Here is a 26,831-nt window from a genome sequence, read left to right on the forward strand (position 1 = left end):
GGGGTGGGGGGGTGGGCTGAAGAGGCAGGGATCCCGGTGACAAATGGTGGGGAGCAAAGATGTGCCTGGGTCCCTGGGGACAGTGAGGTGGACAGAGATATCTTTGGGATGAGAATGGTGGCCTCACGCCGTGCCAAGGAAGCTGCCGGCGGACACACGTCTAACCACTGTCTCTGCTTGTTTCCTCTTCCTACTTCCGCTGGGCCTGGCGTTCCACAGCTGTGTGCACCTGCCTTCTTCCTCCAGGGCCTCCTCCAAACGGTACTGGAGCCTAGCCTTCTCGAGGTTCTTGTTCCCTGTCCTCCACGTAAACAGGTTCCTGAAAATGGGGAGTCTGGTCCTCAGCCTGTAGAGAGGAACGTCGTCACCATGGAGCTCAACAGAGCCGGGAGGAAAGACAGAACATGGAAATGAGGGAGAAACAGGAATCAAAGGGACACTGCTCAGAGTTTGGGGGTCTGGAGAGAAATGTTCTGGGTGGGGGAATGTAGTAATGAGTTTTCCTGGTGATTCGGGAGAACAGTATAAACATGTGAGAAAGATTTGATCTTTCTGCTTCCCTGATCCCTTCTTTTTGTTCTTTTGGTCTTGGGTTTTTGGCCCTGCCCCGCCCCCCCCCCCCCCCCCCCCACTTTGGGCTGAGCATCAGCCTTAAGCAGGCCACGAACAGGCCATGAACAGGACTTCAGGCAAAACCCTTCTTTTAAAGAGCCCTGCCTCCACCCTCCAGGCCACTGCTTATGTGAACTGTGACGCACACAGCGCCTCCTGGAGTTGTGCGCTGGGGCAGCTTGGCACATCGCGCCTCCTCCTCACAGCATCTGTCTCCCAGCCAATCTGAAAATATAGGTGCTTCCTACCCCACGTCACCTGCGCTGAAGTTCTGGAGGAAGAGTAGGAGTTCCTTCGCTTGGTGCCCGCAGGACATAGGGGTAGATAATTACAAAGCCAGCGTTGTTCTGAGAGATGCTTCTGGTGGCCCGGTTCTCCTCAAGAGACCCTGGGAGAGCAGCAACACTGATGGTAAAAACAATGGTACTGACAACAATCGGGTCACCCTTCCAGTTGCTGCAGTTCTCTCAGCAGCTCCTGGGTGCCAGACACTCTGTTTGTTCTCTCACTGAACTGCTGGAGCAGGCTCGTGAGGGTATTGTTATCCTGGATCTTCCGAGGAGGGTAATGAGTCACAGACGTTGAGTAATTTGCCCAAGGTCAAACAGCTAGAAAGCGGCAGGGCTGGAACCGGAACTGAGGTCTGTCTGATTCTAGAAATGAGCTGCTTACCGCTGCAGGTCAGGGAAGTGTAGTGTCATCAGTGTGTCACTGGGCAGGAGTGACAGCTGGGGTTGGTTGTGAAGTGATTCATGGAGGCAGGAGGAAGCCAATGTGTGTCAGTGCTCCAGCTGCTCCCACCATCTACGTCAGAGCGTTTGTACAGGGATGCACCATCCTTTGAGAAGGAGCCCCAAGCTAGTCACTTGGAGAATTAATCCATGGATGCAATTGTTTGTTAAATGAGATTACAGAAGGCAAGCTCTGTAAAGTATCCAGCGTAGCCCTTTTATTTATAGTGAACATTTCATGAGGGTCAGGGCCTTCTTGCACGGACGTGTGGGTTGTGCACTGCACAAGGACTCTGTGTCTAACGGGAGGCAATTTCCAGGGCAGACGTCATGTATTTGTATTTATTATAACAATTTCCCAGTAGGTGGCAGTAAAGTGTCTTGTTCTAATAAACTAGTAAAATATGACGATTTTCTGACATGGAAGTAAAGAGTCTTCAGGAAGGGACATCTTTCTTTAATTGCCACAAAGGTGCCACGTGGGCTAGTAGAGCTGTTGTGGGTTCACATGAACCAGGCATTCTCCTGAGTGTGAGCGTTAACTTCTTCAAGCTTCACACTAATCTTTAGACCGTGGCAACTTTTAATGACCATTTTATAGTTGAAAAAACTGAGCCACAGAGAGATGAAATAACTTAGCTACGGGAGCAGCTGGGGGAGTGGGGCGAGTGTTCCTAACCATCGTGAGACTTGGTAGTTGCTCGATCCACAGCGGTACCTGCCTGCCTTGCCCCAGCTGCTTCCTTGCATATTTCTTTGTGATCGCTGGGGATTCTTGCCCCGGTCTTTGTGGCAAGCCCTCAGTAGGCAGAGTTGACAGATGCTGCTCTCGTCTTTGGACTGTGGTGGTAATGGAGTCTCCCCAGGAGCTCCCGTTAGTGCCTACGGACGATGGGCACCTATATCCTCTTCTCCTATTTGTAAATTTTCTTTCTGCCTCACAGAGCAGGTATTCTGTCTTCATGGTAGACAGATGTGAGAAGTGGAGGTTTGGGCCTGGCAGGTGTCTGGGCGTGGTGTGGGGGATGGAGACAGGACGCCAGGGGGGATGGTAGGTCGGGAGGGTCTGAGCCTGGAGTCGGGAGAACCAGGCTAGGGGGAGGGTACCTGGTCCTCTCTGGGACCAAGCGGGGCTGGGGTGGGTGTGCTAGGATGCAAGTGGACAGTGTGTGTGTGTGTGTGTGTGTGTGTGTGTGATGGGGAGGCCCTGAGCAGCTCACTGGTGCCTCAGAGCCTGCGTTATGGAGGAGGGGTGACCTGGGGTTCATGTGAAACAAGGTGACCTGAGTCCTGGGCCAAGGTGCTCGAATGGTGATGCTGGGAAAGATGGTGCCTGGCAGAAACTGACTTCGTTTTCTTGTTTTTGCCTACTTGCCCACTTGTGGCCTTTGCCTCTCTGTTTCTGTCTCTCCACACATGTCCCTCTTTCTGTCCTGACTGTCCTTCCCCTTTTCCATCTCTCTGCCTTGGTCTTCCTGCCACCGCTGTCTCCATCCTGCCTGACACCCCCTGCAGTCGGAGGACACAGACCTGCCCTACCCACCGCCTCAGAGGGAGGCCAACATCTACATGGTTCCCCAGAACATCAAGCCGGTTCTCCAGCGCACTGCCATAGAGGTGAGCCTGGCTCTGGGGTGGGGAGGCAGCCTGGCCCCTTCTGTTCCTGGCCCTGGCTTTGCCTGGGGCCTGGGGCCTTTCCAGCTGCTTGCCTCACTCTGTGTCCCCAGATCCTGGCATGGGGCCTACGGAACATGAAGAGTTACCAGCTGGCCAGTATCTCCTCCCCCAGCCTCGTGGTGGAGTGCGGGGGCCAGACGGTGCAGTCCTGTGTCATCAGGAACCTCCGGAAGAACCCCAACTTCGACATCTGCACCCTCTTCATGGAAGTGGTAAGCCTGACCTCCTTGCCGACTCCTTCCAGAGTCCCGGAGGCTAGAATGTCCTCAGGGCTCCGAGCAGCTCGGGTGTCCGCTCAGACTCCCTGTGGGATGCTGGCTAGGTCATGGTATCTTTCCCACCTCATTTCCTCCGTGGAAATGGGGAAGCGGCGCTCACCCTCTCATCACTGGAAGAGTTGAAGCCTGTGAGCAGCACAGATGGGGGCAGCTTGCTCCCTCCTACCCAGACCCTGAGGCATAGAAGTCCCAAGGACCCACCCTTCCCTACCAGGGCAGTTCTCAGCCCTCTGGAGCTCTCCTCAGGGGCCCGCCAAGGCTCTGACCTTCCACCAAACCTTCCCTGACTGGGTCCTCCTCCAGCCTCGCTGTGGGCTCACCCCCATGGCCCGCAGGCCCCCAGCCCTCTGCAGCTCCCTGCGCTGCCTGGGCCTAGTGGCCGGAGTAAGGCAAGTCTGAGGAAAGGAAAATGGTTTGCAAGATGAAAGCACTATAGAAATTCCAGGCCCAGTGGCTGTCAACAGGAGCCTCCTCTTGGCTGAGCCAAAGCCGCCACCGAAGGAGAGCATATAAATTATTTCAAGTTGCGTTCAAAGTGCTTTTGGGGCTGGGGTTGGGAGGAGAAGAATCTGGGTCTGTAAGCCAACTCTTGAGTATCCACTTGGGGGGGACTGTCTGCAAGAAATGTTGAGTCCTGGGCCAACTTCTCCCTTCTTCCCCTCCCCGACCAGTGAGGGTTCAGGGAAAGTAGACTTGTTTTAGCTTCAGGCTGAGCTGGATGTGTTTGGAAGGTAAGGCTGTGGGGGAGAAGTCAGCCTCTGCATACGGCATTCAAGGCATTCAAGGGGCAGACTGAAAAGATGTGTGGCTTCTCTTGCCCTGGCCAGCTCCTGGGTTCGGCCAACCACCACTTTGGATTTATGGCTCTTGGGGGTTAGGTGTGGGTTTATAGTCATTCTCCACTCCTTGATCTTGTTCTGTGAAGGAGAGCCCTGCCCCCCACCCCGAAGCCTCCCAGAGATGGGTTCAGGCCACCGCCTAGAGCTTCCCTCCCATTCTGCCCAGATGCTGCCCAGAGAGGAGCTCTACTGTCCCCCCATCGTGATCAAGGTCATTGATAACCGCCAGTTTGGCCGCCGGCCTGTGGTGGGCCAGTGTACCATACGCTCCCTGGAGAGCTTCATGTGTGACCTGTACTCCGAGGAGAGTCCGTCCCCACAGGGCGGCCCAGGTAGGGCGTGGGGCTGTTGAGGGAGACGGCCAGTGCAGAGGGGGTGGGGCAGGTGGGGCTTCCCAGGTGAGACGTGTCTGGAAGCCCTCCTCTTACCAGGACCTAAGCGAGAAGTGGTTTCTGCTTAGCTGACCAGGACCGGGAGGGTGGGAATCTTGCCTTCCTCGGGGTATCACTGAGCTCAGGGTTACTGAGAAGCCAGGGCTGTGGTGGGAGGATGTGGGAGAATAGTTGAGGGAGAGAGAAAGGAAGGGATTCCATGGGATGAGGAGGGAGAGAGAGAACCCGGGAGACAGGGAATGTGAGAAAAAGATGGGAGAGACAGAGATGGGAGAGGGAAGAATTGGGTGGGAAGAGAAGGACACAGGTTGAGAAGTGTGGAAGGCTGAGGCCCTCTTGTCTCAGTATCCCTGCTGAGTCTTATGGCTGGAGAGGGATGAGCTCCTGAGGGAGGTGTTCGCGGGCCCGGATACCGTTCTTCCCTACAGATGATGTGAGTTTACTCAGTCCTGGGGAAGACGTGCTCATTGACATCGACGACAAGGAGCCCCTCATCCCCATACAGGTAAGATAAGCACCGGGTTCCTGGGGAGAGACACCGGCTCTGCGGGCCTTGGCTGCCCCTCCCCCTTCCTCACCTCTCCCACTCCTCCTCCCTTCCCTTCCTTACCACGCGGCCTCTATAAGACATCTCCCTCGTACCCTGGGGGCTGGACAATGTATAGGTGGAGGAACCCAGATGGGAGCTTTCAGTCTGGTCAGGAGTGGGGTGGAGGGGTTGGGGGAAGGTTGTGTGTGGTCTCCTGGGCAAAAACCACTCATTTTCCCCAAAGCCTGTGAAAAAAATGGGCCCTCTGCCTAGAGGGCCATGTTGAGGGCTCTCCCTGCTAATTACTCAGGAAATCACGGTGGGGGCAGCAAAGAGAGAGAAGGAAGACAGGGGAGAGAGTGACCAGGCAGTGTTGAGGTGCTCCAGCCCCGTTGCCTTACCCCAGCCAGAACCCTGCTTAAGGCTATATTCATCTATAGGCCCATGCGTGAGGGCGCCTTGGAAGCAGCTGAAAAGGGGGGGTCTGTGTCCAAGCCAATAGTCCCTCTTGCCCCATTCCCTCCACCTCGAGGAAAAGAAAGGGTGAGGGGCAGTAGGGGGATCTTATTCCAAGGGAATCCAAGCCTGTGGATAGGAAAGAGGCATCCCTTCGCGATGCACTCTGCAACCGAGGGCCAGCTGCTGACCCAGAGTCCAATGCCGAGCTGCAGGCCAGGAGGTCTGCGGCATCTCTTACGGTGCCCTGGGCTGCTCTAGTTCCTGTAGGGCCAAGGTCAGCCAGTCCTTCCCTTGGTGGAGATGGCCTCACAGCAAGCACCAGCCTTGACCTGCTGTCTGTTCCAGGGGTTCCGCCCTCCTCCCGGCTTTGCATGATGCTGGTCACTGGTCACACCCCTGGCACTTGGGGCTCCCAGAGCTTCCCCGCTGCCCGGAGGCCGAGCCTCCAGCCTGTAGACTATACGCGTGTCCTTAGGTTCTTGGCCTGTGTATTGACCCAGGGATGGCATCCCGCTTCAGGAGGTTCTGTTTTCTTCAAACCACCAAACAAATATTGGCCTCAGGAGCAAGAGAATGTGCTGGGGTGCTAAGTTGGGCTCAGGACCTCAAAGCTGCCCTGGAGATGTGTTTACAGGGCTTCCCTCTAACATTTAGGATTGATTTCTGCTTCTTTTTTGCTTGTGCGTCTTTCACCTTTGTGCCACTTCCAAGGGAACATCTCTGGTATGAGCCTAGCTGCTGCGAGACAAGAGGTCTTGCTCTATAGTTTCTCTGATGCTAAGGGTCCTCAGAAGTCCCACACTCTCCGTCTCTCTTACCTCTGTGACTCTCTGGGGTTCTGCCCACCATCCTTTCTTCTGGGGATACCTTCTGGTCTATTCCTGATCATTCTTTAAGACTCAACTTAGGTGTGGTCACTTCCTTCCAGGATGTGTCCCTGGCTCCCTCCCTTCTCCTGCAAGTCCTGTCTCTGCAAATGTCAGCACCTTCCCTGGACCAGGCTCAGGGAAGTCAAGGGGTGCATTCCTTTTGTGTCCTCAGTGCCCAGCACAGGACTGGTTTAAAGGAGGTGCTCAGTGAAGTCTAGCTGGATGGGTGGATGGACAGATGGATGGGTGGGTGGATGGGTGGATGGATGGATGGATGGATGGATGGATGGATGGATGGATGGATGACCTGCCTATTCTCTGTGTGGGTCTGAGGAGGAGCTTCTCTAGACTGGGAAAAACCAAGTGGAAATTCTGGATGGTCTACCAGGATTTAGCTGTGTTCAATACTAGTGCCTTCTGGCCTGGGTAGGTGTTTGTAGCTGAATTAGGCAGATAATTAGCCCCAAACTCCAGGCTTCCCAATCCTGGCTCCTGTTTCCCGCCCCCTCAGTGGGCTGTCTGCGTCTGTGCAGGGAAGTGCAGGGCTTGCCCAGCAGGATTTCCGTTCTGTGTGTGCTGCCCTCAAAATGTCTACAGACTCAGATGGTGGCGGGGGGGACTATTTTGAGTCCTGCTGGCTACAAGCACAGCCAGAGGCAGACGGGGAGGAGGCCCAGTCTGGACACCCTCCCGGTGTTGACATGAGTGAACCGGGGCTGGGGTCTGAGCCAGCGCAGGGTCTGTGCTCTTCGTGGGAGCCCATGGCCACTCTGGCTAGAGCTGCTGGCCAGGCAAAGGGTGAGGAGCTGGGATCTGGGCTTCTGGAGGTGTGGCCACATGTGAAGGGGCTGGGCTCTCAGGGCCTCAGAGGGGGGCCAGGAGAAGGAGGAAGTGAGATTTGCCTGCTCTGATGGAGGAGGCTTGGACCCTGCCCTCATTGAGCTTTCTGTCTGATGGAGGAGACAGAGCCCTCCTCTCAAGGAACCCTAGGCCAGCAGGGAGACCAGTGCTGGTCTCCAGCAAGCCCTGGCCTGGTGGCATCTGATGGGGGACTTGGAAAAAACCAATTCTGCATTGTGTTTTTCTCGGAGATCCAGTGATCGTATTTGGTTGGTCAGGAAATCTTTAGCTCCCTCTGGTTCTCCTGCACACCGCTCGGCACTTGGGAGGACCAGGCATTCTGAGGCAGATCAAGGAGGCAATAGGCACCAGTTCCAAATGGTTTGCTAGATAATTCTGGCCTGGCTCGTATCCCTTCTCCCCTCCCCCAGCTAAAATAAAAGTCCCTGCCCTCTGGGGACTGGAGGGATGAGAAGTCTGGCAGAATCTGGATTGTGCCTGGCTCGTGTCTGTACACCCCGTGTTTCTCAGCAGCCTGTTTCCTGCTCATGGTGATGTGGCCCCCCTGCTGAGCTCACTGGGTCCTGGCTGCGGACCCCGCTGAGGACTCCTCCCCAGCCTCAAATGCTCTTGCCAGATCCGGCTTCGGTCTTCGTCCCCTGTCTCCTTCCTCAGTGATACCTCCTCTCTGCTGAGGAGTCTCCGTACTGTTACTGGCTCAGTTCCTGGGAGGAGTCTGCCACCCGTTAGAGATGTCATCTCAGACTCTTTGCTGATGCTGTCATTGGGCTGACCCGGCAGAGAGTTTTTCAGGTTCCTAGAAATGTTTGGTTTCTGTCAGAAGGAGCCAATTCTAGAGATGGTCCGAAATGTATGTATAAGCGGGTCTGTTCACTCGGCCTTGTTGGGCTTCTAGGGAGGCAGCCGTGTCGGGGTGAGGAGGGCCCCGTGGGGTGGGTGCTGGCCTCTTGCACTCTTCTCTGGGGATCAGGGCCTGCAGGAGATAGGCTCATGTGAATTAACTCCACGGTTTCTTCCTGGTCTGTGCAGCTCTCCTTTGTGTAGATTTTAGACCTGTAGCCTGGGGGTGGGGTGGTGTGTATGCGTGCACGAGAGTGTGTGTGAGGGGTGGGGGAGCTGGGGGCAGGTGTGTGTGCAAGGTGTGTCTAGACTTGGTAGGTGGTGTTGAGGAGTCATGGCCTTGACTTTGACCATTCTGAGGGCAGGCCTGGGTATGTCCTCAAAGAGGGGGCACAGACCTTATTTCATTCCTTTTAATGCTCTGATTTAAAAAAGGATATATTAATTTTTCTCTGGCTATAAGTACATATTAATTACATGATATTTGGAAAATGTAGGATAATTGTGAACAAATAGACATCACCTCCAACCAAGGACACAATCAGAATGAACTGCTACCAACATACCCTTCTCCATCCTTTCCTTTCCCCCTGAGCTTCTCTTTCTGTCTCTGACTCTGAATCAGATTCAGTTTCTCTCTTTAAAACATAGTTGGGGGTCTCTGTTTACTAATCTGCTTTTTCATTGAGCTGGTTCTTGGTGTTCTGACTTGAAGCGGTGGAGAGAAAGAGCGTGCAAGACACACACAGAGCACCCCCCCCCCCATCTCCTACTGAGGGTCTGGAAGCTCAGAGTAGAGGCGGTGCCCCTGCCTACCCCGCCCATCCCGCACCATGCAGGCACTGAGATGCCCCTGGAATCACCTGGTCACGGGTGACTCTTACCTATCATTCTGCGAGCCCACCCTGGGTAGGGGGGCTCCCCTGTAAGTCTCCAGAGAAGGAGAATTTCTGGGTCTGGGGGTGGGGACCATGTGCATGGTGAAGAGGGATAAAGAGAACGCCTTGAAATTTTCACCCCGGTTGGGAGATGAGAGGTGGGTAGCTGATCTCATGCGAGATGCTCTAGCAGCTGGGCACAGAGGTCAGGGACTCTCTTGGCCCCTGTGGGTCGGCAGGGGCTAAGTGATCAGGAAAGCTTCTGGGGGTGGCTGGCCTCAGAGGCCGGTGGGGTTAGAATAGCAGAGGGGAGAGGGCTTTCCTGGTGGGCAAAGGAATGGGAGCACGGGCTTGGCAGTGGGACTGTGTGTGAGTGTGTGTGCATGCACGTGTGTGTGTGTGTGTGGCGGGCAGGTACTGGAGGAAATGCAGGCTGGCGTGGAGAGGGCATCAGAAGGTGGGAAGACCCGCTCCCCGCGCTGTGGGCTGGGGTGCTGAGGCCGGCCGCTCCCCGGCTCCCGGCTGGGGCTCATTTTGAGCCTGCTGGTCCACTTATAGTCTCTGGGACGCTGTGAAGGTGGCAACGTGCTCCCAGAACTGGAGCGGCAAATTATGCCCGAGTCCCAAAGGGGAACGTGTAATTTCGGAAGCGGGACCAGATCTTTGGAGCTCTATGTTTAGCTTTATTTTTTCTCCCTTTTGCTCTGGTGAACTGCCGGTTTCCCTCTCACCTTTCTAAAAACAAACTGTATTAAAAATAACAAGAAGGCTTCTGTGAGGTTCAGGATGAGAGCGGGAGGGGCAGAGGCGGCTGGGGGGTTGTGTGGAGTTCACCCAGTCTCTGCCAGGGGTCACACCACATCCACCAACACATGTGGCCAGCCCCCCGGCACCATCCAGCGGCCTGGCCTGCTGCCCACTGGCCATTGCCCGTGCTTCTGGCTCTGAGCAGCCGTAAGGCTGGTTTAGGGGAGGCTTGGATCCCCTTAGTGATTCCCCCTTCACAGGGCAGGGATGGGTCTGTGGGTTCCAAGACTTCCCTCTGGGTCCCAGCAGACTTCCTCCTGTCCTTCCTGAGCCCTTTCTGACCCCCACGTGAGCGAGCCTCCCAGGTTCTTCCTGCCAGAGAGAGGACAGCCACCTGGGGCTCAGCGTCCCGTGGAGTGTCCTGGAGCCCCCTGCTCAGGGTTCAAGGCAGAGAGGGTCTAACTCTGGGAGTCTGCATCCTGGCTGGTCTCCTCAGCCCTCCAGCCTTATTTGCCTGCTGCCCAGTGCCTTCCTTCCTGAGCGGAGCCATTTGCTTTCTCGACTGCGCCTCATTTTATTCCTCTACTCCTTGCACTTGTTATCTCCTCTGCCTGGAATGCACCTGCTGGCTCTGCCACCTAGACTGGCACTCACCCACCCAGAGCCCCGTCACCTTCTCTGGGACCATGATAGTGATATCTGAAAAAATCACCTGTCTCCAGTCCTGACTCCTGAGGCTCTATGGACTATGCAGCCCAGGGATTCACCCTATAAAGTACTGAGTCATGGGACCAGAAGACTGCAGGCAAGGATCTGATGCCAGAGAGGCTGCAGGAGGTTTTCTCTAGGATAGCAAAGGCGTGTTGGACTATAACACTCTTAAAGCCCCCCTTTTACAGCCTTTGGGGAAGCTGTAAGATGCCCTGGTTCTTATCTTTGAAACTAGACTTAGGAACCGTGCCCAAGCAGGGATTGGTGTGGTCCAGCTGTTAGAAGAAACCGCCAGGGATGATGGGGAGCTTGGAGGACGTCTGAGATCGGGAGGTTTGGGGGGGGAGAGCATGTGAGAGTGGCATTGCATGAGCAGTGCCAAGGGCAGTGAGAATGTGGGCAAGAGAGGGGCATTGGCTGAGCCCCTAACACGGGTCTCAGCTGTGCTAGCTGTGCGTGGCCTTCAGCTCCATACTCACTGTTGCCTTGGGAGCCGGGCTTTGTACCCATTCTCTGGATGGGGATGCTGGCTCAGAGAGGTCAGGGGACTTGACCAAGGTCACACAGCTAGCTGATAGAACAGTGGGGCCAGGATTTGGACCCAGTCTTATCTAACTCCGAAACACACATTCCTCCCATAACTTCTGCAGCCTCCCCTGGTTGGAGCGCTGTCCTTCCTCAGGGCTGCCCAGTCTTCCCCGAAGTGGTTTCTCTAAACCTGTTGCTAACCAGCGTGTTTAATTTGTAGCTTACAGACGGTCTGTTGGGCTCTGCCCCCACTAACATGGCATCCTCTCCATCCAGTCTTCATGTATGTATTGTTTACCTATTTGTGGGCTCTTTGATTTCCCTGAGGGGCTGGGGGTGGGGGTAGGGACTAAAGGAAGGGAACAGAGGAAGGAGAGTGGGAGGGTAAGAAAGGAAGTACATTTGACCCTTGAACATGGGGGTTAGGGGCGCTAGCCCCCGCATGGTAGAAAATTCACAGATAACTTTTGACTCCTCAAAACCTTGACTACTACTAGCTTACAGTTGACCAGAAGCCTTTCTGATAACATAACTAGCCAATAAACACATATTTAGTATGTTGCATGTATTACGTACTGTATTCTTACAATAAGGTAAGCTAGAGAAGAGAAAATGCTGTTAGGAAAATCATCAGGAGGAGAAAATACATTTACAGCAGTGTCTTGTATTTATTGGAAAACTCTGTGTATTAGTGGACCTATGCCGTTCAAACCCACGTTGTTCGGGATCAACTATATTTTCTGAGATCCAGCAGAGAACAGTGACCTGTCCTGTGTCGTGGAGGAGGGGTGGGGAGAAAGCTAGGGGGAGTTTCTCAGAAACAGACAGCGCTGAGTTATTTCTTAGTGCATCTGGCGAGTTTTACCTTAATCCTGGGATTTACATTAGTCCTGTTTACTGGCATGAGGACCAGAGGGCTGGTTGGGGTTGCATGGGCCAGTGGAAACAGGGACGTCTCTAGATTAGATCTGGACTGCTGGGACATGGGGCCCAAGAAGCTTCTGTGGGCAATGGCAGGGTGATTTTCTCTACTCCTCCCAGAGGCATGAAAAGTATGTGTGACTGAGGAAACTTGGTTGTCTTGAGCAGATTCTGAGATGGTTTGCCGGGGCCCACGGTCTGCAACTGGGCTGCTTTCCTTGGTGTCATCTTCAGTGGGTCCCTCAGGGAAGATAACTTGGTGTTTAGCCTTTGCCATGTCCTTGTGAAGTCCCACACTGAGAACCAGAGCAGCCCTTGAGCTGCGGGCGGCCACAAGTGATAGGACCCGCCAACAGTTAAATTCCTTTCACGGTGCCAGGGAGGCATTGCTGTATTGGCGTCTTATGGATTTCTAGGAAGTGGCAATATATATTTTTAATTTTTTTCTGCTTTATCCCTGGTAGAAAATATAGAAAACACAACACAGGGTAAAGCAGAAAGTGAAAACCACCTATATCCCTACCAGTTGGAGATAAGCACTGCTAAGATTTTGATGTACTTATATTTTTAGATATCTTTTATGCATGTGTGCATCCTTTTGTGAAAAAACAAAATTGGAATCATGTGCTTTTTTCTAATCTGCATTTTCTTTTATTTACAAGTATATTGTGGGTGTTTTCCTGTATCTTTATATTCTTTAAACATAGCTGCCATGTCATTCCATTATACAGACACCAGTAAGGTTTTAACTACTCTCCTATCATTGGACATTCAATGATATTAATTTCCACTAATGTCTTTTATTTTGTTTCTTGGAAGAGTTATTTTTGTTTACTTTAGATAGGTCCAGCCCATTTCATGTTTAGTCCTAGGCATTTTATAGCCTTTGTTGCTATCTACATGGATTATCTTTTTTTTTTTTTTTTTGGTGATTTGATCTAATTGCTTATTGTCAGAGTACAGGTAAACAATATTCTGTGTATTTACTTTGAAACAGACTCTATAGTAAGCTCTTTCATTAGTTCTGAGAGCTGTTCATGGATTCTGTTGGGGTTTCCAAGTAGGTAAGATGGTTTTATTCAAACAGTAATACATATGTCACTATCTTTCGAATAATTATACCTTATTCCTTTTTCCAGAATAACATTTGATAATTGAGCTGCTAGTGAGCAAACATGTTGATTCACTGATTCTAATGAGAAGCTTCTACCATTTTTCCATTAATTGTGATAATGATTGGTAGTTTTAGATAGATAGTCTTGATTTTGTCAAGGTTGTATCCTTTATTATTAGTTTATTAATAGCTTAAAAATGAGGTATAGGAGTTTAATTTTATCCACTGCCATTTGGCATTTATCAAGGCGATTATTTTGTTTTCTATTGTTCTGTTAACATAATGTATAATTGTCTTGCATTCCTGGGGTAAACCCAAATCGGTCAATTGGTCATGGTATTATGATTTACTATAATTGAAGTCCTCCTATCCAATGCAATCAAGACAGGTAGTTGGTTGGCTAATTGAAAACATTGATCGAATGGGGACTGATTAAAAGCCATGCATACACACCATAAACATTTTATTTCTAACCCTGTCTACGTATCTTCCTATGCCAATCCCTTGATGTTGCCAAGGCCTCTTTAAATCTGGATCTGCTCTTAGAGTGTCACGTTGTCCTTCTGGTATAAGCCACAGCCAAAATGCATTATCTATGATTTTTCCTTTAGGTTTGTTAAAGTTTGATGAATAGTGAATTCGCCTATTGAATCACTGTGTTGTGATTCACCTGAAACTAATATTATGCTGTATGTTCATTACCTGGAATTTGAATAAAAACTTAAAAATCTCATTCTTAATTTTCATCAGTTAAAAAAAATCATTAAATCCATTTTCTAGATAAGATGCCCTTTCTTTTTAAATTCAATTTGTATATATTTTTGTAATATTGACTTGTTGATCTCATTACCATGTTAGTACAACTGGCGTAAATGGGTTTGGGAACCAGCACAGTGACTGTCGTAAGCTTGCCGCTCCTCTATGGGGAGCTTTCGGCTGGCTCTGTGCCCTAGATTGTAAGCAGAGAGAATGGATAGTGTTTGTTGATCCTGGTGAAGGGCAAGTTTGTGAGAACTTGTGAGAACAGTCTAGGTCATGAGTTAGAGTTGCTCTTACTTCTTTCGGATTTTTCTATCTCTATTAATAAGTATCACTTTTCAGTTGTCTGTTAGGTTTTGATATCAGAATTATAATAGTTTCATAAAATATTTTTTTGAGGTGTTTTCTCATTTTCTGTGCTCCCGAACAGTTTCTATGGCATGCGAATTACTGTTTCTTAGAGGTTTGAAACTACACTAAAGCCACTCTGACTCTGAAATACACACATTGGAAATTGCACGTTATAAACAGTTAATAGAAAAAAACCATTTAATAGTCTGGCTTTATGTATAAAATATGTAGTAAGATGAATCCACCTGAATTTGAAAAATGATTAACAATCATGTAACTTAAAGGGTGGTGGTGAGGGGCGCCTGGGTGGCACAGCAGTTAAGCGTCTGCCTTCGGCTCAGGGCGTGATCCCGGCGTTATGGGATCAAGCCCCACATCAGGCTCCTCCACTATGAGCCTGCTTCTTCCTCTCCCACTCCCCCTGCTTGTGTTCCCTCTCTCACTGGCTGTCTCTATCTCTGTCGAATAAATAAATAAAATCTTTAAAAAAAAAAAGGGTGGTGGTGGCCAAGTGAATTGTGTTTATGGGCCAGCTGATAAACAGGATGCTTACCTTTTTTCTTGAATATGGTGCTATGTGGGGCCCGCGTGGTTCAGTCTGTTAAGCATCAGACTCTTGATTTAGACTCCGGTCATGATCTCAGGGTCAGGGTCCTGAGATTAAGCGCTTTGTCGGGCTCCATGCTCAGCAGAAGTCGGCTTGAAATTCTCTCTCCTTCTCCCTCTGCCCCTCTCCCCACTCCTGCGCATGCTCTCTCTCTCTCTCTCTCTCAAATAAATAAATAAATCTCAAAAACAAAAGAAAACGGTGTTATGTTATATGAGTTTTGAATTTTAGATTTTCAGGAATGCATATCTTGTGTAATTGTATGAGATACATCTACCCTGTACTTTTTTGTGTGAAAAGTGGGCCCAGGACCTATTTTGGAAGGGGATTTTTTGATTACTCTCTACTTCTGTCAATTTGATAGCCTAGATGTTCCCAGATACTGCTTATTACATTAGTATGAATTTGTATATATTACTACAATAAAAGAAAACATTTCTGTATCGTTCTGTTTTCATCCTCATTCCTAATTTTGTGATTTATGTTATCTTTTTTATTTTTATGGCTGTTTTTCATCCAAAGAACCAGCTCTTCAAAATTTCTGTTATTAGGTTAGTTTCCTTAATTTCTAGTCATTTTTAAGTCCTCTTCCTCTGAAATTGCTGTTACATATATTTTGGGTCTCTTAGGTTATCATTTCATCTTTCTCTCTCTCCCCCCAATCTCTGCGTTGTTCAAAGCCTGGGTGGCTCAGTCGTTAATTAAGCGTCTGCCTTTGGCTCAGGTCATGATCTTGGCGTTCTGGGATCGAACCCCACATCGGGCTCCCTGCTCAGTGGGAAGCCTGCTTCTCCCTCTCCCATTCCCCCTGCTTGTGTTCCCTCTCTCGCTGCCTCTCTGTCAAATAAATAAATAAAATCTTTAAAAAAAAAACAAAATAAAATTTTTCTAAAGGGGATATTAATCTACATTTTTCCCTCAAAATTCTAAAATTCTAAAATCTTGCCCTTTCATACTTAAGTCCTTTTTCCTTCTGGAATTGATTTGTGTTGTATGCAAAGTGAGAGATAGAGATTAGATTTCTTTTTATTTTTTCCCCATGTAGATAACCAGTGAATTTGTATCATCATAGAATGACCTATCCTATCCTTTCTTGATCTACAAGGACGATTGTGTCATATATCAGGTTTCCATGTAAGTGTGGGTTGGTTTGTGGCTCTCTATTCTGTTCCATTGGTCTTTCCCTGTACTAATACTCTACTGTCTAATTTACTATAGCTTTATAATAAGCCTTCATATCTGGGAAAGGAAATATTTTACCTTGTTCATCTTTAGAAGTGTCATTGCTGTCCTTGTCCTTTGCTTTTCCATCTCAATTTTAGAATTAGCTTGTCAACTTCTTTAGAAAAACTGTTGTGATTTGTGATTGAGTGAATTTCTGGATCAATTTTGGGGAGAACATTTTATAATATTGTCTTTTAAACACGGACATGATAAAATCTCTCCATTTATTTAGGTATTCTTTAATGTTTTTCAATATACTCTTATGATTTTCTCCAAAAAAGTCTGATACAACTTTTAATAGATTTAGTTCTAATTATTTTGTGCTGCATTGTTTTTTTTTTACTTGGATTTTTAAAGGTATCTTTTCTAATTATTTATTGCTTGTATGTAAATGAAATTTATTCTCATATACTGATATTTATCTTCAGAAACTTTGCTAAACTCTCTTATTAATTTCACGATGATTTTCTGGGTTTTTCTGTGTAGTCTATCATATAATTTGCGATTAATCACAGTTTTGATTTTTCTGTGTACTTCTAATTGTTTTTTCTTTTTTTTTAATTTCGTTTTCTTATCTTGTTGCACTGCCTAGGACTTTCGGTTCAATGTTCTATGTAACTGATAATAGAGTATTCTTATCTGCTCTAATTTAAAAGTGAATATTTTTATGTTATACCACTGGTCCATTGGGCGAATGATCACTAGTTAGCTAAGAGTTTTTATCATGAATAATATGAAATTTTATTGAATGTTTTTTATGTATCTATTGAGGAGATCATATAATTTGTTAAATCTGTTAATGTGGTAAATTACATTATGAGATTTTTTTTTAAAGATTTTATTCATTTGAGAGAGAGAGAGAGAGACAGAAAAAGAGAGAGCATGAGCAGGGGAGAGAGGCAGAGGCAGAGGCAGAGGGAGAAGCAGACTCCCTGCTGAGCTGGGAGCCTGACAATGTGGGGCTCAATTCCAGAACCCTAGGATCACAACGGTGAGCTGAAAGCAGAGGCTTGACCATCTGAGCCACTCAGGCACCCCAAGAGATTTTTTTTTTAATGCTAAAGCAACTTTGCATTTCTGAAACACTCTATCCTCCACATGATACATTATTATTATTATTTTCTTTCTACATTGATAGATTCAGTTGCAAATATTTAGTTTAGGATTTTTTTTTGCATCAATTACTGTGAGTGGTAATGGCTTGAAGTTTCTTTTTCTGAGACTGTTTTTTTCTGGGTTTTGATATTTAGAAAATATTAATCTTATAAATTGACTTGGGGGCATATATACTCTTTTTTAAACCTCTGAATGAATGAAAAAAAAGATTGACATTATCTGTTGCCTGAATGGTAGATTCATTTCTAAAACTGTCTAGACTTAGTATTTTTCTTGGGGATATTTTAAACGCTGATACAATTTGAAAAAATGTTTATAGGACCTTTGAGGTTTTCTTTTTCTATGTGAGTCACTTTTGGTGATTTATATTTTATAGGAATTTATCCATTTCTTCCTAAAAATTATTGACGTAGCATTTCTCACAATAACCTCTTACTTTTTCAATTTTATTCTTCTTTCATTTACGTTCCTTTTAATTCCTAAGGTTATATTTTATTATTTTTGCCAGAATTTGTCAGATTTTTTTGTCTTTTCAAAGAACCAGTTTTTACCTCTGTTGATATTTTATTGTTTCCTTGTTTTCTAGTGTATTAATTTCTTTATCATTTCCTTCCTTCTGTTATTCAGGAGGACTATTATATTTTTAACCTCTTAAGGGCTCTGCTTAGTTCATCAATTTTCAAACTTTCTTCTTTTCTCATATAAACATTTAAGGCTAAAAAATTCCCTCTAAGTACTGCTTTATGCATCCCACAGGTTTTGATGACTGGTTTTTGTTGTTGTTGTTTTCCAGTTCTGAATATTTACTGATTTTTGTTCTATTTCTTTTTGACACCTGACTTGCTTAAAAATAGGTTTTGGAAGTTCCTAGCTTATGTTTTAAGTTATCTTTTTGCTACTGGCTTCAGCTTAACTGTGCTGTGGTTCAGAGAATGTGGTCTGTAAGTCACGGTCTTGACACCTGCTTTATGATCCTATTACAAGACACATCTTTGCAACCGTCCTGTGTTTGCTTGGAAAGAATGTCTACTCTCCAAATGTATTTACATATAACATGTCCATTTAGATCAGACTTGTTAATTGTGTTATTTAAATCTATTTTTATTCTGATTTTTGTATGTGTCGTTCATTAATTTCTGAGGGTGTATTACAACATCCTGCTTTGATTGGATATTTGTCATTTTCTCCTTATGACTCTGCCTATTTTTCCTTTACATATTTGATGCTGTGTTATTAGCCACAAATACTTTTAGAATTCTCATATCTTCCTAGAAAATGGAATCCTTTAATGATATGTAGTGAACCTCTGCCCTGTTGCCTTTTAAAGTATCTACTAATGAGACTGTTTTGTCTGCTTCGTCTCATGTTAATATAGCTACACCAGCTTCCTTTCGGCCAGTATTTTCCTACTATACCTTTTTCTGTTGTTTTACTTTCAACTTTTCTGTGACTTTGTTTTAGGCGTCTTCTTTGGTGAACAGCAAATAGATAGATTCTGTTTTTTCTTTTATGTGTTCTGGCAATATTATTTTCTTAAGTAGAGAGTTGAAGAATCCAGTTATTAACTGTGTTTACTATTATATTTGGATTTATTTCTTCCATCTTATTTTTTGTTTTTATTCATCCTGCCCTTTTTTCCCCTTATTTTTTTCTTTTTCAGATTGAAAGATTACCTTCCCCTCCCCATTCCTTCTTCCCTTTTCAGTTTCAAAACTATACATTGTTTCTATTCCTTTAGTGATTAGCATAGAAAGTTTATAGTGCATATTCAACTTAGCAAAGTCTAAGTTTAATGAATATTTATAGCCTCCTCCAGAACATTACAAGGAATTTAGAATGCTTTAATTCCAATCCCAGACCAATTTACAAATTTCTGTTCGATATTTTAGTTTTACCCTTATAAATAAGTGACATTTAAAAAGCAGGATCATTTTTTAAAGTAGTCCATTTTCTGTTAGCTATACCCACATTTACTATTTTGTTTTGTATGTCAGTCTTCTTCCTGCTGGGTCATTTTTTTTCTCCCTGAAGTAGAGCTTATAGAAATTCCTATAATTAGAATTGATTCATTGTAAACTTTCTCACTTTTAAATTATTGCTTGAAAATATTTTTATTTCACCCTTATTTTGGAAATACTAGGTTAGTGACACTTGTTTTCTATCAGCACTTTGAAGGGACTATTTTACTATCTCCTGGCTTCCATTGTGCTGTTATCTTCCTAAATCTGAGAACTGTTTTCTTTTTTTTCTTTTCTTCTTCTTTTAATTAGTTCTGGGTAGTTCTCAACCACTATCTCTTTAAACATTACATATTCCCCATTCTCTCTATCATTTCCTTCTGGAACTCTGATTAGATCTATGATGGACCTTTTCTGTTCTCCATGTTAATTCAACTTTCTTTCATATTACTTGTTTCTTTGTGCTGGACTCTGGCTAATTTCTGAAGATAGATCTTCTAGTTCATGAAGCCTAAGCCTTTCGTTGTTTCTAAAGGCTATTTGACTCCAGCTATTGAGTTTTAGTCTTAAGTGCTATATTTTTATCCTGAAAAGTTCTTCCTTCCCCACTACCTGCAATCAGCTTATTTATTTTTGAAAGTGTCTTGCTCCTTTGGCATAATTTTTAATGCCTTTTATATTTTTAAACAGCTTTTTAAAAAAAGTCCTATTTCTGACACTTCTGTTTCCTGTTGTCTTAACAGGTCTGATATGTAGTTGGTGTTTCTAGCTGACTCTTGCTCATGGTGCCTTGTTCCTTATGTCTTATACTATTTTCGCTTGTGAGCTCATGTTCCTTGGAAGTTTATCTGAGAGTTCCTTGAGGCCTGGATGAAAGCGACATTCTTTCATAGCAGATATGTGTTTACTTGACCAGATGCCTGGAAACGCTACAAACCCAGATTCACTAAAACTGAATGTTCACTAAAATGTTCAACTTGGGCTTTTTGGGCCCCACAGTTAGTTTGCCTTTTGGCTCCTCATTTCTCTGGATTTTTCTTTCTCCTTTGGCCCCCCAAGGATTTTCTTTACATTCCCATCAGGTCAGGCATGCATTTAAAAAGGATTTTAAAGACATCTCATCTGTTAATTTAGATGTTCTTGGAGACTTTCTCTGGCTCTCTGGTTTGTCATTTTGCTAGAAATCGAAGTCTTTGTTATAGTCTTGCATTTGGCAGTCATATTTGTCTTCACCCAGGCTCTACGTCCTTCAGGATTGCATAGTCTTACATCTTGTATCCTCTTAAGACTTTCTACGAACGTAAAGTAGTCATTTGGTTTCTTCTTTTACTCAATTCTTTAACATAACACTTGTCTTAGTCCTCACATTGCTCCCCTTCTTTTGAACCTTATTCTCTTCTTTCCATCCGTCCTTAGAGAAGGAAGTCCTTGCTTGTCAAGTACTGAGAGCTCAGAGGACACCTTCTAATCTCAAACTTTTATAAAAGGAAGAAGAAAGCAGTCTACGATTGCTATATCTTTAGCTTGCTCAGTTAGGAATCCAGCAGGGTAGGAGAAGTAAGAAGGAAAGCAGGATCAGAGGCTTTTCCATGGGACCGAAGGGCTTCTTTTCTGTTTGCTGTGGCAGCTAGGCGTTAGCTAACTAGGTCAGGGCCTCGGTCCTCATCTATCGAGTCCCATGTGAGGAGTTTCTGAAGTAGAGGAGAGCTGACTCTCTCCCAACAGGCCCACCAGGCAGGGGTGTTCTTTGGGGAAGTTTCTACAGGATTGGTGGATCCTCATGCTCGTGGGTTCAGACACCTGATGAGTTTAGGGCTAGATACTCATTATTCAAGTCTCAAACTGAGGTTGCCAGTTTATGAGTTTACAGTGAGAAACACTTCTGCCCAGGGGACATGACCTAGGGTTATGGCCCAGCCCATGGTATCTTACAGGTTTAGCAATTGGGAAACCCAAGTTGTGACCGGAGATGAGTAAAGACTCGGAATGAGGAGAGACAGTTCTGTGACTTGAAATCTAGTGGCAGCCAACTGAGATGGACAGATCCATCCATCTCCAAAGGTCCAGACCATCCCGAGGGTGCTGATGTGTGCAGCTGTCAACAGCCAACCCTCCCTTCTCTCGTGTTTGCGGGACCGGTCAATTCCTTTTTTTCATTGACGTATTCTTTCTCTACATGTATTAATACAACTTACCCGTGTAGGGTTAAGGCTTAGTGTAAGAGCCGCTCTTCTGCTTTGAGGTGATTTTGCCTGTCCTTGCTCTGAACCACTCTGCATTGATTTCACGGTCTAATTCTCCGAGGGCAGCCCTATTTCCCTTAATTCCAAGTTTTGGGGGGAATGCCTCATTGCAGCTCATGAATACTGACAACAATTTATCCCAAGACTTTGAAGCAAAGGTTTTGTGAGCAAAGGAATCAATTACAGGGTGTGGCTCCCAAGTGAGGAAGCATTTCCAGAAGGCATCCAAGGCGGTTTGTCTCAGGACTTCACGGTTGCACCTCTGAACTTGAGTGTTGGAGGGGGAGTATTTTAACTTTAATAACACGAAGGATTTTACCTCTACTTTGGTATCTAGCAGATGTGCTAATTAAGAAGATACCTATCTTCTCCCTAAAGTAGGTTTCCTAAGGACATGCATTTGGCAATATTGGTTCAGCAAGAATTACTGTATGTGCTTGAAAGTACAAAACTGTACTTCTTTAAAAATATCTCTGGTTCAGATGTGTTGCCAGTGCAGCCTGGCCTCCCCCCACTCCCATTAGTTCTGATGAGGGAGGTTTGATGCCTGTCACTGTGTGTAATCTGGACCTTCCTTTGTGAGTCATTCCTTCTCTCATTTTCTCAGAGCAAATACCAATCGCCCATCAAATGACAAGTGAAGGCACAGGGGAGGCAAGGGGAGGGAGATCAGAGCCGAAATCTGTTAGCTATTTGGAGTAATTGGTTATTTGCTGTGTTTGCTGGTTGGGAAGCAGAGCACATACTGTACGGTCTCTCCTGTTACGGGGGCTGGAGTCACCCGCCGATATTGGATCCTCGTTGCCGGAGCCCTTGGCTCCGGGCGCCTTTCCCCTGCTTGGCATTCCTGTGGTCTCCTCGGGGGTGCACCCCTCCTCCCTCGATGCACACTGCAGGGGGGACGGCCCGGGGTGAAACTTGTCTGGCAAACTCCAGGGCCTCATCAGGCAGGAGGAGGCCCCAGCCCCCTTCAACCAGCCCTCCTTGTGTCTGCCTCCACCCCGCCATATACTCTCCTCTTCCCAAAAGGTATTTCCCTGGTCCGTAAGGGACCTGTTTTCCTATCCAGAGAAAAAAGGTTCATCTCTTCTCAGAGGAAAAATGCTCAGCTTTCTGTGGAGATCTGTAGGACAAGACGTTCTCTCTGAGGCCCCATTACTTGCCTGCCTACCCCTAACTGTCCTGTCCCTGTCCCCTCCTGCCCGTAGCCTGGGTCAGGACAGTGCTTGGAACTGGCGCAGGGCTCATGGCTGAGTAAACATCCCCCTGAGGATGCTTGCCGAAGCTTATTAACCAAGCCAGCATCTTTGACACCTCTCTGACATTAACTGAAGGGTGGGGAAGCCAGACCGAAGTAGCAGCAAGTTCGAAATAAAAAATATTTGAAAAGTAATGTGATTTTGTGTATGAAAATGCACACAGTAACTAGAAAGTAGGTTGACTTTGGCACATAGTAGGCTCCCCCAAAATACTTTTAAAATTGAATTTAAGAAAGCTAAGATTAGTGTCTGTAGTTTGATGAATGCTTCAGCAGTCCCGGGAAAGTCTTCAAAAATAGTTTTTCTCTTAAGTAGATTGTTGGAACTCTTGCTAAGCAAAACTGTCTACATAAGCAGAATGAAGAAGGTAAGGAAAGCTTTTGCCCAGGCCCTATTGGAACCATCACAAATTCTGAATTTGTGATGTCTCACTGCTTTCTTCATAGGTGAGAAGACTCTGGTGGGATCTTCTTTCATTCACCCTACTGGATAGACCCCATTCCTCTGGGCTTTCTGCATGGGTGTATGTGGTCATGCTGTCCTCAGAGGGCCAAGTCATGAGCTCATGTATCTTATCTACCTTAGGCTCCAGGGTTGGGAGAGGGCTAGTAAGTGGCATTCCCCAGAGGTTCCCCAGCCCACTTGGGTCTCCCATCTGGAACAGACCAGTAGTCAAATTATCAGGTCTTGACCCTTCTCTGCTCACCATCTGCTTGACTTTGCTAGATTTCAGGCACACTGACTCACTGGGCCTTTTGGAAACAATTCAGCATTTTGGTTAAAGGTCTTCCCTTCCCTCCCACCTCTGCTGGTCCAGCTTGAAGTCAGAGTAAGTGGAGTAATGATCTCTATGACAGACACAGAGGCAGGACTATAGGCAGTGTCAACAAGAGGTTGAAAGCCCAGTGTTCCACTTGTGGAAATAATTAAGTGATTTTTTGTTACGAGTATGTAGCGTTCTGCTGAATCAACATGGTAGCTGGTGTGGGCATATGTTTGTGTGGGTTTGGGGCATGAGAGGTTTCATATGAATGGAATGGAGCAGGTTGGAAGTTGGAGGGCTTGCGTGTCTGGGGGCTGGGTCTACATGTAGGCGTAAATAGGCATATGTTACATCTGCATTTTTGTTTGTGCATGCATGAGCAAATAGTCTCCGTTGCTTAAAACTTAGGGCATTAATTAAAGAATGAGAGGCATCATATCATTATTCTAGTTACGCAGGTGTTGAGTTTTAGGGCAGTGGTGATGGGGATCGAAGTGATGATGCTGGCAGTATCAATAAGGATATTTATCATGGTAAACCTTACAGGTCATAAAGTCTCTTTGTAAACATCAGCCCGTAGCCTTGCCGTAATCCCGGTGTTGGGTTACATTACTACTATCTTGATGATAATGATTTGTGCTGCAAGAGAAATCACTTTCAACACAGTCTAGGATATCTACCTCTGGGATGACGTAGGTAACGAAGTCCCGGTTAAAATTATTTTAAAAAAATAGACCTTTTTTTAAAAGGTGGGTGTGAGTAGTTCCACATAACGACCCAAGCAAAATTTAACATTGTAACTTCGGTGACAGATGGATTTGACTGGTAACTTTTCTCTTTGATTCAAGTTGGTCATCCTGGGAGAGAACACTAAGTGAGACCTCCTCCCCACCCTCAACTTTCCTCACTTAACAGGAAGTCAGGCTTAGCCTTATTGTCGTCGATTTTTCTGTCTATATTCATGAAATGTGTTAGGCCCCCTGAATGAAAATGGGAGATTAAATGTTCAGTGTGTGCTGTGCTGATTTGGGTCTTCAGAGGGATTAGGGTGCCCATTACACTGGATCAAGCCCAGAGAAGCATGTCTTTGTTACATGGCTTTGGTTGCTCAGGAACTGAATGCTGGCTATTAGCTGAAATTGGAGAGGCTGCCAGTCCGTGCCTTGATCAGACTTACTTGCTTGGCTGGCTGAACAACGAGGGGCCTTGAACTTTGGGCATGGGGATAGAAAGCTTTAATGGCCAGACTTCTTGCTGAAGCCCGAGATGACACTTAGCAATCAAGCCTTTTGCATTTGTTTTTCCCCCTTGCCACGTTCCAAGACTAGATGCTTGGCTATTGCAAAATGAGGTCAAGAGCACACTTGGAATTTGAGAACATATGACCATTACCCTTCTGGAGTTTTGAATTATGGGATTCCACTGACATCAAAAGGGCGGGGGGCTGACTTTGACACATCAGGGTTAAGACTGGAAAGGCTGTCCTGTTTCTGTGGGGCTCATTCTTCTGGGTGTGCTAACTTATTCTTGGACTTCCTGAGGAAGAGAAGGAAAAAGTGGGCTTGAAATAACTCTATCAGAAGCCAAATTAGTAAACTAGCAGGAATGGTATTTTCAAATCACATCTGTGAGTGTGTTAAAAACATAACATTATTTTCCTGTAATTCAACTTAATCTCCTTTTTGAGCTCACATTTTTCCTGATGGCAGAAAAGCCCTGGTATTCTCCAGTAGTTCAGGCTTAAGCTGAGTCAGTTTTGGGCTTTTTCTCCTTGTCCTTACCCCTGGGAGGCAGCTAAATTCTGGGCTGGCCTTCCAGAATGTCATGACCTCCCCAGGCAGAGACGCGTGGTCCCCAGTATGCATCTTCCCTGTGTCTGTAGGCCTGCTGATTTCTGGGCCCATGGACCACACAGACAATAGCTTGTTATCTCGGCCACGAGACCCTCTCAGGTCCCCTGACTCTCTATCGACTAATTTTCAAGCCCTTCTGGAAAACACGGTACAATTTTGGCCACTCTTTCATGACACTCTGGTGTCTATAGGCAATGCAGACGGCTCCGTGGCTCGCTCTCATGACACCCATGCAGCTGTCTCTGCCAAGTGCCTCATGTCCCCATTCCTCTGGCAACTTTGGGGCTGCTGTTTACCACATCCCCAGGGCTGTGGAGGGGTCTCTTCCGTATAAACTTTGGAGCTAACCTGGGGGCCAGGCTGTGGGTGTGCCTCATTGAAACCATCACAAATCTCTAGTTCTTTCTTCCTTTCCCCCTCTACATTTTCATCTCCTCTGGAGAGGGTGGGAAAACTGGCTGGACAAAACATCCTCTTAAACCCATTTTTTAAATAGCAATGTTATCTGCCTTTGGAAACTTAAAAGCCAAATATGCCCCTTCATCCCCGCTGTTTAGGCATTTATATGTTCATCGAATACTTACTGAACTCCAAATGCATGCCAGACAGTGTTCGAGGTACTGGGGATAGAGTTTTAAAAAAGATAGAGATCTCTGCCCTCATGGGGAAGGAGACACAGTAAACAAATACCTAAATAAAATCCATGGCATGTCAGATGGTGATAATTGCTAGGGAGAAAAAGCAAGGAAGCTGGAATAAGATTTGCTGGGGGGAGGGGTCGTGATTTAAAATCTGGTGAAGAAGGGGGGTAAAGCAGATTGCGTTTGAGTCAAGACTAGAAGGAGGTGAAAGAGTGACCCAGGGTCCACGGGAGGAATAGAGCTCCTGGCAAGAGCACGGGGTGCTAGAGGTGCTCAAGGACCGAGCCGGCCATCGTGGCTGGACGAGCATGAATGAGGAGGAGAGACACGGGGCGTGAGATCCGGGAGGTGAGAGATGCCTCCTGAGAGACTTCAGCTTTATCCTGAGTTGAGCTGGTAAATCCCTGGGGGGATTGCACCGATGTTCTGGCGTGTTCCATCCTGTGGGGCTGTGGTGTTGAGGATAGATTTTGGGCAGGGCTTAAAGCAGGGAGACCAGTTGGGGGGCCAGTTGGTGCAATATTCCCGATGATGGGGAGCAAGGAGGGTAGTGATTTGGGAGATGTGGTCTGGTTCTGAGTACGTGCTGAAGGCGGCACCAACAGGATTTGCTGACGGGCTGAACATGGGACCTGAGGCGAGGACTCAAAGGGGACTGCAGGCTTGAGCATCCGGAAGAAAGGTGTTACCATTTACTTACATGAGGGAGACTGGAAGGAGCGGAGTGGGCGGAGGATGGTCAGGAGCTGGATTCAGGACATGGTACATTTGAGATGCTTATTAGGTGTCCAGTGGGAGATGTGAAGATGTGAAATGGGGGGCTGGAGTTCAGGGGAGCCATCCAGGCTGGAGAGAGCTCAGCGTGGGATTCATCAGCATTGATGCCAATTAAAGATGTAAGTCTCAGGGAGAAGCCCTGGGAGCGAGAGTGGATGGCGAGGAGAAGAGGTCTGAACACAGAGCCCTGGAGCACTCAGATGACCAAAGGGTGAGTGACCAGGAGGAATCAGCAGAGATGGGGAAGGCTTGGCTGGTGACGGGGGAGGATACTACCCTGGTCCTCTGCAAGGC

At 46.8% G+C, this 26,831-nt stretch overlaps 1 protein-coding gene across 1 annotated transcript in view; it reads left to right on the forward strand.

Annotated features, from left to right (window-relative positions):
• The window catches only part of DYSF (dysferlin), a 208,483-nt gene that overhangs the window by 142,502 nt on the left and 39,150 nt on the right, over positions 1 to 26,831 (forward strand). The window contains exons 37-40 of the mRNA XM_034657277.1: positions 2,859 to 2,960; positions 3,071 to 3,232; positions 4,304 to 4,469; positions 4,958 to 5,034. Of these exons, the coding sequence (XP_034513168.1) occupies positions 2,859 to 2,960; positions 3,071 to 3,232; positions 4,304 to 4,469; positions 4,958 to 5,034 (507 nt within the window). The remainder of the gene's footprint in view (positions 1 to 2,858; positions 2,961 to 3,070; positions 3,233 to 4,303; positions 4,470 to 4,957; positions 5,035 to 26,831) is intronic.

Source organism: Ailuropoda melanoleuca, chromosome 4, assembly GCF_002007445.2.
Source record: "Ailuropoda melanoleuca isolate Jingjing chromosome 4, ASM200744v2, whole genome shotgun sequence".
Classification (NCBI taxonomy): domain Eukaryota; kingdom Metazoa; phylum Chordata; class Mammalia; order Carnivora; family Ursidae; genus Ailuropoda; species Ailuropoda melanoleuca.